The sequence below is a fragment of the Oncorhynchus mykiss genome, chromosome 15 (assembly GCF_013265735.2).
Source record: "Oncorhynchus mykiss isolate Arlee chromosome 15, USDA_OmykA_1.1, whole genome shotgun sequence".
NCBI classification, from domain to species: domain Eukaryota; kingdom Metazoa; phylum Chordata; class Actinopteri; order Salmoniformes; family Salmonidae; genus Oncorhynchus; species Oncorhynchus mykiss.
The window spans coordinates 18,675,066-18,688,297 of record NC_048579.1 but is presented as its reverse complement, the minus strand read 5'-3'; the positions used below and the strand labels follow the sequence as shown (position 1 = coordinate 18,688,297).

The window sequence follows — 13,232 nt, the reverse complement described above, 5'->3', positions numbered from 1 at the left end:
TTAAAGGCACAGTCAACTTAGTGTATGTAAACTTCTGACCTGCTGGAATTGTGATACAGTGAATTATAAGTGAAATAATCTGTCTGTAAACAATTGTTGGAAAAATGACTTGTGTCATGCACAAAGTAGATGTCCAAATCCACTTGCCAAAACTATAGTTTGTTAACAAGAAATTTGTGGAGTGGTTGAAAAACGAGTTTTAATGAATCCAATCTAAGTGTATGCAAACTTCCGATTTCAACTGTACATACACTAGTCACTTTAATAATGCTTATATAATGTTTACATACTGCTATACTAATTTCATATGTATATACTGTATTCTATTCTACTGCATTTTAGTCAATGCCACTCCGACATTGCTCAATCTAATATTTATATATTTCTTAATCCCATTATTTTACTTTTAGATTTGTGTGTATTGTTGTGAATCGTTTTTATATACTACTGCACTGTTAGAAACTACTGCACTGTTGAAGCTAGGAACACAAGCATTTAGCTACACCCGCAATAACATCTGCTAAATAAGTGTATGTGTCCAATACAATTTGATTTGATTTGATTTACAAATACACACACACGTGCACGCACACACACACACGCTGGAGGAATGCTGCAATTGGTAATTGTAGCCACAGGGCAGCATTTAGTATTTTTCATGAGGAGGTTGACCCCAAAGTGCCTTTCACTCTCTATTGCTAAACTCCCCAGCCAGAAAGAAATGGCTCTACGTTTTCAAGCCCCAGTACCACAGCTCTCTGTCAGCTGTCATCTTTACCCATCCCATGTCTGCTCTGGGCTTTCTTTACATGATCAATTGTCAAATAGGGGAATAGTTTTCAACTAAATGTTTTTGTTAATAATGATGACATACGACAATCCTCTGAAGTATCAACAACTGTGTTTTTTGTTTGATTGATCATCATTTTATATCAAAATGCAATTATATCAAAATTAGATTGAGCAACATTTACAAACAAAATTATACGAGCAGAAATATGCATTCACATGAGGCCATCATTCATAAGGTTATTACGGTACATTTCAGACTGGATACTTACATTTATAGATTTATTGCATATAATTGCTGTTCTATCTTCATCTCCATAATGCCCCATACCTACTGACAAATGGTGAAATAAATCATGTGTGATTTTTAAATTCATGACCTTTCGTTTGAGGGGAATTTATGTAAATCAGGTGTAGCGTAGTGGATCCCTTCAGACCAGCTATCCATTTCATTATGATTGATGTGAATTTATGCATTTTTATGGCCCAAAAATATCACTATGGTAGAATGAGTTAAGTGGAATTAAATTGACTGTGTTTTTGTCTGTGCATCTTGACCATTGAGATCATTTTGCTAGTTTGTCTTCAGGTTACCTCATCTAAACTACAAGCACCAACCCATTTCTACTAAATGAATGCCTACTCTTTTCCAAAAACATGATACCTTAGGCCAGTCGTTCCCAAACTGTGGGGTGTGAGGGGTTGGCGGAGTAAGGAACTTAGTCCGGCTTTCAACTTACTCTTAAAAGTTGTAATAATAGAATGCACAAGGTCACATTTTTTAATTGGTTAGTTTTTCTCTTGTCATGTCAGTCATTGCATAACTTGTCAGAAATGTCCAGATCAACTAGCCCATGTCAGCTAACGTTTTTTAGCCCATAGATTTAGTTGTAATCTTTGAGTCACTCAAATATCACATGAATACACAATAGACATGCCAAAATGTATAAAATTGCAAGAAAATGTGCTTTAAAACTGCTAAATGTTATCGGCAACCTTTCACAAAATGTGTGAATTGCGGGAAACAAGTTTTAAACTTATTGTGTATCCACCAACAAGAGGGGTGTGAACAGTTTGTGTCTTGAACAGTGCTTGTGCCCTTAGAACTGGACGTGGCGTGCGCTGTAGGCAACATTTTTGTGGTGCAAAAGAGCAGACATCTGTGCTAAAAAAATACAATGAACCCCATTTTAATCTGGCAGCGTGATATTATTTTGAACTTTTTTTCAACTGTGTGCAATGTAAATCATGCTGCCAGATTTTGGCTTATTGGCACCACGAAAATGTCAAAATAATATTATGTCCTGAATTTAAAAAGAGTGAGTAGATCATTTCACAGTTCGCCCACAGATTTTCCTGAAGAAAATACATTTGTCTCATCAATGGTGCATAGGCCTACAGATAAGAGCTTTTGGACATTATTAAGTAGCTGGATATGTTTCACCTCCATTTAATTGCTTATGATTGATTTCATGTATGCCAGAGATATTGTTTTGCTGGAAAATGATTTCCTCCACTCCGTCAAATATTGACACAGTTCCAGCTCTGTGAGTCATACGAGATGCTTCCCTCAAGATCACCACACAGCAAATGTAAATGTACCAATCACTCCAACACATAGAGGACATAGGACAGAATGGCCTAGATCTTAAACAAGAGTTATATTTGTATGGAAACATAATCATATTTTTGATGTGGGTAAAGGATTCATATAGATCTGTGGATGAGAGTTCCATCTTCTATATGATGATCACCTCTTTTTATGAAACATAATAGGGAGCGTTAATCATTGATGGACATTAGGAACACATTGTGACCATAGAGGACTTACATCATGATATTCGCCTGCTAAGATCACAGCCATATACTGTATATATTAGGCTCTTCTGATGACGGGGCACTTATGCAAGGCCATCATGTGATGTTCCCTGGCCGTGCATCAAATCCTCCAGCCTCACAGAGACATAATGCTGGTGCCTACGTGCATATACTACACGTGTATCAGTACATTAACTGAATGTGCCGTAGTGTGTGTGTGTATGCGTGTGTAATGTGATACAAGCAACGCCAAGAGGAAACAAACAACATGTTGACACAGAGATTCACATCACTTCTATCATATTGTCTCTCCTTCAACAGAACGCAATCACACACCACATGCCATTCAAAGAGTGCTGCCGCGTTGGCCTCTCATGAGCATACCCGTTTCCATATCTGAAAGCTAGCCGTCCGCTAATCTCATGGCTAACTGTCGTAGTCATAATTGATAACCAGATACTGGTAACTGCCAAAAATAATGGAAACACTTCTATAGCCCAACACCCTATTAAGACACTTTATGTTGGTGTTTCCTTGGCAGTTACATTTTTAGTTTTTTAAAAATGTAACCTTTATTTAACTAGGCAAGTCAGTAAAGAACATATTCTTATTTACAATGACAGCCAACCCCGGACGACGCTGGGCAAATTGTGTGCCGCCCTATGGTACTCCCAATCACGGCTGGTTGTGATACAGCCTGGAATTGAACCAAGGTCTGTAGTGACGCCTCTAGCACTGAGATGCAGTGCCTTAGACCACTGCACCACTCGGGAGCCCAACATGTACGTCCTCCTCCAGCTCGGCATGTCAGTATGGTTTGACTGAATCATGGAATACCTGTCCTGCCTGTTGAGTCATGGTGTGCCCTCAAGGGCGCCATGAAATCGATACACTCTGACCAGAAAGGACTGCTAGCACGCCATTCACCTGTGTGTGTGTGTTTTTGGCTGTGTGTCTGTGTGTGTTTGTGCGTTTGTGTGCCGTGTTGGTGTTCCTCTGTAATGTATGCTGATACATATCATTAGTGTGTGTCCTGTACTTACAGAAGTACAGGACACACACTATTATTCACCTGAGGCTGTTTGTGTGAAAATGACTCTCAGTGACATGTTGTCTTGAGCATAGCCGCCCGCAGGAAGTACAATTCTGAATACAAATATTAAAATATGAATACATTTCTCTCTCACTCATTTTGAGGACATATGGTATTGAGGACACATTGTATGGTATGCTACTGTTGACATGTGGTTAACCTGTACATGTCAAGTTACATACAGTTATGTTAGAGAGACAGTCTACTGTCATGCCATTCACTGGTGTGTCTGACAAGCCCTTCAGCGATGAGTACTGCTGACTGACTAGTTTGTTTACCTGTGCGTAGCATGTAGAGTGGGGCAAAAAAGTATTTAGTCAGCCACTAATTGTGCAAGTTCTCCCACTTAAAAATATGAGAGAGGCCTGTAATTTTCATCATAGGTACACTTCAACTATGACAGACAAAATGAGGGAAAAAAATCCAGAAAATCACATTGTAGGATTTTTTATGAATTTATTTGCAAATTATGGTGGAAAATAAGTATTTGGTCAATAACAAAAGTTTATCTCAATACTTTGTTATATACCCTTTGTTGGCAATGACAGAGGTCAAACGTTTTCTGTAAGTCTTCACAAGGTTTTCACACACTGTTGCTGGTATTTTGGCCCATTCCTCCATGCAGATCTCCTCTAGAGCAGTGATGTTTTGGGGCAACACGGACTTTCAACTCCCTCCAAAGATTTTCTATGGGGTTGAGATCTGGAGACTGGCTAGGCCACTCCAGGACCTTGAAATGCTTCTCACGAAGCCACTCCTTCGTTGCCCGGGCGGTGTGTTTGGGATCATTGTCATGCTGAAAGACCCAGCCACGTTTCATCTTCAATGCCCTTGCTTATGAAAGGAGGTTTTCACTCAAAATCTCACGATACATGGCCCCATTCATTCTTTCCTTTACACGGATCAGTCGTCTTGGTCCCTTTGCAGAAAAACAGCCCCAAAGCATGATGTTTCCACCCCCATGCTTCACAGTAGGTATGGTGTTCTTTGGATGCCACTCAGCATTCTTTGTCCTGCAAACACGACGAGTTGAGTTTTTACCAAAAAGTTATATTTTGTTTTCATCTGACCATATGACATTCTCCCAATCTTCTTCTGGATCATCCAAATGCTCTCCAGCAAACTTCAGACGGGCCTGGACATGTACTGGCTTAAGCAGGGGAACACGTCTGGCACTGCAGGATTTGAGTCCCTGGCGGCATAGTGTGTTACTGATGGTAGGCTTTGTTACTTTGGTCCCAACTCTCTGCAGGTCATTCACTAGGTCCCCCCGTGTGGTTCTGGGATTTTTGTGATCATTTTGACCCTACGGGGTGAGATCTTGCGTGGAGCCCCAGATCGAGGGAGATTATCAGTGGTCTTGTATGTCTTTCATTTCCTAATAATTGCTCCCACAGTTGATTTCTTCAAACCAAGCTGCTTACCTATTGCAGATTCAGTCTTCCCAGCCTGGTGCAGGTCTACAATTTTGTTTCTGGTGTCCTTTGACAGCTCTTTGGTATTGGCCATAGTGGAGTTTGGAGTGTGAATGTTTGAGGTTGTGGACAGGTGTTTTTTATACTGATAACAAGTTCAAACAGGTGCCATTAATACAGGTAATGAGTGTAGGACAGAGGAGTTTGTTTGTAGGTGACCAAATAATTATTTTCCACCATTAATTTGCAAATAAATTCATTAAAAATCCTACAATGTGATTTTCTGGATTTTTTTTCTCATTTCGTCTGTCATAGTTGAAGTGTACCTATGATGTAAATTACAGGCCTCTCTCATCTTTTTAAGTGGGAGAACTTGCACAATTGGTGGCTGACTAAATACCTTTTTGCCCCACTGTACAAGCCTGATCTGAGATTTGATACAATGTTCAGAATGACATATCTCATTCCACATTGTCCAAGAGGCCTTGTAAGACGTGTTGCCTGGCTCATACATAGGAGTGCATGAAGTAGTGTAGTGCAAAAGACAAGGAGCCCACTGCCACCACGGGCCTTCTGTCAACTGATAAGCACTGTATTAGTACTGTTCTATGAAATCTGGCAATAAACGGAACAGGCCATTCTATATTGGCAGTGGTTGCTATACAATTGTTCCTGATGTATGGTCAGTTGCTATTGCGCTTTCCTTGTGGTCCATCATCACTACCTGACATACAACAAACAGAGTAATTACACTACAATTGTACGGGATGGGTTGTATGAGGGAGGTCATCAGGACTATGTGTTGACTGATGATAGTATCACACAGTTTGTATTTTTCTAAAAGCTACAGAGTTTTTTCAAACTTAGCTTTTGTGCACCATGCCATTTGATTAAGTGAGATGAATGTTTCATACAAACATGAAAGAGTAAACTGATAGTGTTTAACCACAAAGGATGCATTGGCTATAAAAACATCTGTCGGCAGGTTAAACAAAAAGTGTCGCTAGGATCAACCACTGTCTTAAGGATATGTTAACCTTTTCTGCTGTTCCCATGGCAACCATTAAGGGTAGAGGGATGTATGAAGTACATAAACGTGAAGAGGGAGCATTTTACACACTACTGCCGGTCAATCAGTGTATGTGAATATCTCATCTACTGATATCACCAATGCAATTTCCACTGGTTTGATCTCATACAACTAACTCTTGACACCAAACATCCCTTTTTTCAAGGATATGTCTAAAACTGAAAGTGTGCTATTTCATGATCCATCTCTCTATCTATTAAATTCGTTGTAGAATTGAAATGAACTAAATCTGGGACTTCAGTGCTAATCTACCGATACGTCCAAAACTGAAGTGTCTTTGAGATTTTAAAAAATGACTGCGATAGAATATCTATCAAGGCCCATATGTTAAGGGACAAGGGATTCAATTGATCATCAAGCTTTGAATCAGCTGTGTGGTTTTAGGGCAAAAAAACTAACCGTGCACCCCTTGGGGTCCCCAAGACCGAGTTTGGGAAACATTGTGCTTCACGCTGAAGCTCCAGACAAGAGGAGATATTTCATTGTTAGGCTTTAATGTTCTCCAAATCTTCAGCTCCTGGCAAGAAAGGATCTAGATCAATAGTTTCACTTTTCACAGAGAGACAGAGAGAGAGAGAGAGAGAGAGAGAGAGAGAGAGAGAGAGAGAAAGAGAATAGCCATGGACAAATGAGATAAAAAAAAGAGAGATTGGCAAGAGAGAGAGGGAGAGAAAGAGAGCATGAAAGAGCGATGCACTATAAAAATAATAACAGGCAGTCACATATTTCGGTGGGTGTTAAAAATATGTTGCTGAGGTAGCAAATGTTTATAACATGCCATTGCATAACTTGAACTAAAATGCCATGTCTCACTCAGTGTATAAGAGAAGGCTCCCAAGCAGATCCACTGTTGGTGATTGGCCGACATATTCTCCTTAGTTCAGGAATGCTTTTCTACACCAATTTCACAATGAATGCAATTTATCTTTGGATGAATTCCAATGTGTACACTGTGTAAAAACAAAGACATGTGTTTCCAAGTTATGACATAAAACCATTTAATGTGTGCAATACTTTTTTGAAGGGCTGACAGATTTCGATAAAGCTGATCTACTTTCTTACAACTACAGACTAATCAAGATATGCATGGCTTTTTTTTTAGGCTATAGGCCTATGGCTTTATATATGGCTATAGGCCTATGGCTTTATATATAATTAAAATGCTAACATACATTATAGGCTACATTATTATCTGTCATTGTTAGCAATTTAACCTTTTTTCCAGAATGTTGTATCTCTAAAGTAAATAACCATGTAATGAAAGCAGACTTACCTTAATAGCAGAACGAAAAGTGTACAGCCTTTTCCAGAAAAAAGACCCAGGGTTTTCTTTCCAAGCACTGTTGTTCTAAAGCCAAAAATAGGCTTATGTTTAGATGTGGGCATCAGCAATATTATTATTATTATTATTATTATTTTATTGTTTTGCCTGTTGACCTTTATTACCAATGTGTATAATTGAATTCCCTTTCTAAGTCGTACTTCTTGTCTAGTATATTAACTGAAATGAAAGCATTGGTTAAAGCTCCAACATTGCTGCACTCCCTACCCATGCCTCTTTGATTGTGTTCCTGTCTTTGTATTTAAACATCCGGGTTTTCCCACTGACTGTGCTTACTCTGGCTTACTCCCCCTCTCAGAAGCCATTTTGGACTCAGTTCAGTTTCTTGCATGTGAATATCGGACCCTGTCCTCAGCCATTCCCCACTACACAGTAGAAAAGGTTAACGCGCACCGCGGAGCGAGAAAATTGTTTATTTGAAACATCGAGTTTATTTTACCTTGTCGATTTTACATCCTGGATTCGACCGACCCTTTCCCAATGGATTTGTTTATATTTAAAACTTGTTTTTAGCCCGTGCAATTTTGTTGCATTGGGGGGCTGTACACACAAAAGCAACGCAAACTCTTGGTGCGGTGGACATCGAAGGCCTTGGGACATTTGGCTCGTTGTGTTGTGCTATCATCTTTTTAAATGTTCGCAAAGGAAAATAGGTTAATAAGGAGAACATCTGGTGTGTTTCTTTTTAATTAAAGGAATATGTTTGCTTCCTGTCTGACTTTTGCACTTCTGGGAACTTTTTGTGCAGGTAAGCACCCTATTTATGTAATAGGCTATCGCTTACTCTTATGGTTTGAATTGGCAATCAGAGTGTATTCAGTGATTTCACACTAACAGAAAAGCAGAACACAAATTCTGATTATTCTAATGTACCCAAACCAGGGATAACGTGCTGTAGGTAGTCACTTGACTATTGATATTGGCTCTATCGAATGGTACAAAAATGACACATTTAATGGCATTACAATAGCTAAGGCAATAATTAAATGGGTAACATTTTGCATGTTTGTTATTTTGAGTATTGATGCGAAAGGTTATTTAGGCTTTTCGGTGCATTGGTTCACTGTAGATCAATAAGTAATTCGCGACAACATACAATTTCGAATGAGTTTGATACATTTCCTATAACAATCTTCAATGATTAGTCATTAAAATATGTGTCGCATTTATTTGAACGACAGTTTATCGTATTTGGCTGAAATCTGAATGCAGGACCGTTTAAAAAAAGAAAAAAAAGAAGCCTACGATGAAGTCATGTGGCCTTAAATGTTGCAAAGATATCGTTGCTTTAGAAGTGTTTGCGACTCTATTAGGAATGCATAGATGGAGAAACACAAGGTGATGCATTTGGAAGTGTTTACACGTGTATCAGACTTATCAGTGTATTTTGACCTATGTAGACTAAATTAAACCACATGATAGATCTTCAATCTCCATTGAAGCGCGCTGACAGAGGTGTTGTGAATGATGCTTAGAATTCCACTTATTTCGCACAGCCCACATCACTTGTAGCCTAATTGGTAATTAATGTATTTTTTGGCATGTATTCTCTCAGAGCAGTAGGATGAGTACTCCAAATAACTATATTTATTTATTTATTTAGCATTCTTACTCTGGATTTCCACGCGAAATGTGATTGCTCATGTCCTCATTATCTAGTTCAGTGACGCATACATTTAGGCCTATATACCTGTAGGTTCGCAGATTTCATTTTTGGCAATTTGTTTATCACTGCTGCTTTGTTGTGTAGTTCCCTCCTTGTTTAGTCGACTTAGGGGGAGGGGTGCGTATGGGGTTGGGGTGAAAATGGCTCTTGTGTTTATTTTCGCTTTTGCTGAAATAAAATGATTTATTTATTTTTACCTGAAATGTAGATATGTTAATGAATCCGTTTGTGTATGGTTATGGTTACCATTCATCCCAGTCAGACACAAGTTATTTGTCATTTGGCTGCATGATTGTTGTCAAACACTATCCTAACATCTCTGATATTTTGGTAATTGGTTAAAGTGGCAATTCTTGATACTTAGCCAATACATTCTACAGTGACTTGGTTAGCCTACATATTGAAGTGCTGAGATTTTCATTTTACGTCTCTTCACCTTAGTAGTTCTTGGAATTTCTGCAATTTTCTAATTCAAGGATTTGTTGTGAATGACCGTAGTCCCCTATTTGATTATGGTGCCATGGTTGTTGCACTCTTCAGACTTTGATTGAAAAGGAAAATGGTTATTGCTTCAAAACAAAAATAGAATTCGACAGAATAGCCACTGTTACTATTTTACTATTTCTATTCATGAATGAGTTTCTAGATTCAGTTATGTCATGAGGTTTTCAATAACCTACAATTTAATACAAGGAGTGTTTGATAAGTGTGGTTGTGGGAAACCCACAGGACTTTTCTCAGCACGTGGGACCAGCTATTTTGTATCTCCATGACATTTCAGCTGAATACAGTCAGTCAGTTCCATTTCTTTCTGAATAACTTTGAACTGATTTAAGGATTTATTTTTGTATATGGCACTTACTCACCCAGTTCAAATGCCTCTACGCCTGTTGCTTACTATGGTTTTCACACTGAAAGCAAAGCCAGTCAAAAATCGTAATCCCTTCAACCATCTAATCGTAAAGATCACTAGTTATTTGATAGAAGGGTTGTGCAGTATTCAGATTTTCATACTGTGCCTGTGCCATCCTGGGATAGACGGTATTACCGGCAGGGCTTCCTTCTTTTTTTTCCCCACACGAAAAACAAAAACATCCCAAAAAACGTTGCCTACCAGAACAATAACAAAATGATAGCAAGTATGGAATCCCCATAGTGGATGCTAGGTAAATGCTAATGAGTGAATGCAAACATTCACTACTAAGACTGATGACAACCCAGCTAAAGTTACGCATACATCTCAAAATTCAGGTTGCAGCACTCACAACAAAGGAAATGAGATGGCAAGATCTTAATCCAGGAGGTGATTGTTTTTGCTGCTCTTACCAAGAAACTTGATCCTGGAAAGTTAACGTTAGCAAAACCCAGCTGGAGAGAATGTTATCTGGCGCAACTTAAATAGATATAGAGCACCAGCCAAGTTTGGACATACTTACTCATTCCAGGTTTTAATTACTATAATTTTTAAAAAAAAGTATTTTCTACATTGTAGAATAATAGTAAAGACATCAAATCTATGAAATGGCACATGGAATCATGTAGTAACCAAAAAAGTGTTAAACAAATCAAAATATATTTTAGATTCTTCAAAGTCAAATCAAATTTTATTGGCACATACACGTGTTTAGCCGATGTTATTGCAGGTGTAGCAAAATGCTTGGAGCCACCCTTTGCCTTGATGATAGCTTTAAACACTCTTGGCAGTCTCTCAACCAGCTTCACATGGAATGCTTTTCCAACAGTCTTGAAGGAGTTCCCACATGCTGAGCAGTCGTTGGCTGCTTTTACATTTTATTTTATTTACATTTAAGCATTATTTAACTAGGCAAGTCAGATGAGAACAAATTCTTATTTACAATGACGGCCAAACCCGGACGACGCTGGGCCAATTATTCGCCACCCTATGGGACTCCCAATCACGGCCCGATGTGATACAGCCTGGATTCAAACCAGGGACTGCAGTGATGCCTCTTGCGCTGAGATGCAGTGCCTTCGACTGCTGCGCCACTCGGGAGCCCTTCCGTCATTCTGCGGTCCAACTCATCCCAAACCATCTCAATTGGGTTGAGGTCGGGTGATTGTGGAGGCCAGGTCATCTGATGCAGCACTCCATCACTCTACTTGGTCAAATAGCTTTTACGCAGCCTGGAGGTGTGTTGAGTCATTGTGCTGTTGAAAACAAATGGTAGTCCCACTAAGCGCAAACCAGATGGGATGGCGTATTGCTGCAGAATGCTGTTGTAGCTATGCTGGATAAGTGTACCTTGAATTCTAAATAAATCGCAGTGTCACCAACAAAGCACCATCACACCACCTCTTCCATTCTTCACTTGGGAACTATACATGCAGAGATCATCCGTTCACCTACTCTGCGTCTCACAAAGACACGGCGGTTGCAGCCGAAAATCTCAAATTTGGACTCATCAGGCCAAACAACAGATTTCCACCAGTCTAATGTCCATTGCTTGTGTTTCTTGGTCCATGCAAGTCTCTTCTTCTTATTGGTGTCCTTTAGTAGTGGTTTCTTTGCAACAATTTGCCCATGAAGGCCTGATTTTAAAGCAGTCTCCTTTGAACAGTTGATGTTGACATGTGTCTGTTAATTGAACTCTGCGAAACAATTATTTGGGCTGCAATCTGAGGCTGGTCACTAATGAACTTATCCTCTGCAACAGAGGTAACTCTGGGTCTTAACTCTGGACAGACAAATCTGTTTTGAGGTGTTCTGATCTCAAAGAAGAACATTTGTGAGACACAGAAAAAGTGAGAAGATGCTGGAGGAGTGCTTCACTGCTTGGTATGGCAACTGGTTGGCCTCTGACTGTAAGGCACTACAGAGGGTAGTGCGTACGGCTCAGTACATCACTGGGGCTAAGCTGCCTGCCATCCAGGACCTCTACACCAGGCGGTGTCAGAGGAAGGCCCTAAAAATTGTCAAAGACCCCAGTTATAGACTGTTCTCTCTACTAACGCATGGCAAGTGGTACCGGAGTGCCAAGTCGAGGACCAAATGGCTCCTCAACAGTTTTTACTTCAAAGCCATAAGACTCCCGAACAGGTAATCAAATGGCTACCTGGACTCTTTGCATTGTGTGCAACCTCTCTTTTACGCTGATGCTACTCTTTTTATCAATAATACAGTCACTTTAACTATACATTCATGTACATACTACCTCAGCCTGACTAACCGGTGCCTGTATATAGCCTCGCTACTGTTATTTTTCACTTTTTTACTGTTTTTATTTCTTATCTATTGTTCAACTAATACCTTTTTAACTTAGAAATTGCACTGTTGGTTAGAGCCTGTAAGTAAGCATTTCACTTTAAGGTCTACTACACCTGTTGTATTTGGTGCACGTGACAAACTTTTATTTTGATTTGAAATCTCTTCAGATTATCTCAACAAATTGACTAGAATGACAAAGTTCTGCAAGGCTGTAATTGTGGCAAATGGAGGATTCTTTGACGAACGCAAAGTTTGAAGCACACAATTATTTCAATAAAACTATCATTATTTATAACCTAGTTCCTATTCATTTCGCAACGCTCTTCATGCATGTTTTCATGGAAAACATGGACATTTCTAAGTGACAACTTTTGAACAGTTGTTTGTGTGTGTATGTATGTGTGTATGTTATACACACCCACCCCCTCTATGATTTTCCAATTGCGTATATATTTCAAAATACCCCGAGATACGGTATACTGCCCAACCCTATTTGATAGGTCAATGACAATACCCTTGGTTTCTTGCAAGCAGCAAAATATTATAGTCCTATGCTGTATGGTCACGCCAGTACACAACCAAAACATTTTGGCTACTATTGAACACTCAAATGTATTCTCCCTATTCTGCACAAGTCGATCACAAGAGACAAGTCATTGTAATGAAACATGCCAAATAACAGCTGCTAGACCATTGGGAGCCAGAATAGTAAATGCTTTTGTGGGGGGGGGGGGGTCATAAAACCAGCTGTTTTCACTGTGCTGGATGTATTGTGTAATGGTCTCACTGAGTG

General features: G+C 39.4%; 1 protein-coding gene across 1 annotated transcript in view; it reads left to right on the top strand.

Annotated features, from left to right (window-relative positions):
- The first annotated feature begins 8,244 nt into the window (after positions 1-8,244).
- Positions 8,245-13,232, top strand: part of actriib (activin receptor IIB) — a 61,384-nt gene continuing 56,396 nt past the window's right edge. The window contains 1 exon segment of the mRNA NM_001190941.1: positions 8,245-8,295. Within this exon segment, the coding sequence (NP_001177870.1) occupies positions 8,247-8,295 (49 nt within the window). The 5' untranslated portion in view covers positions 8,245-8,246.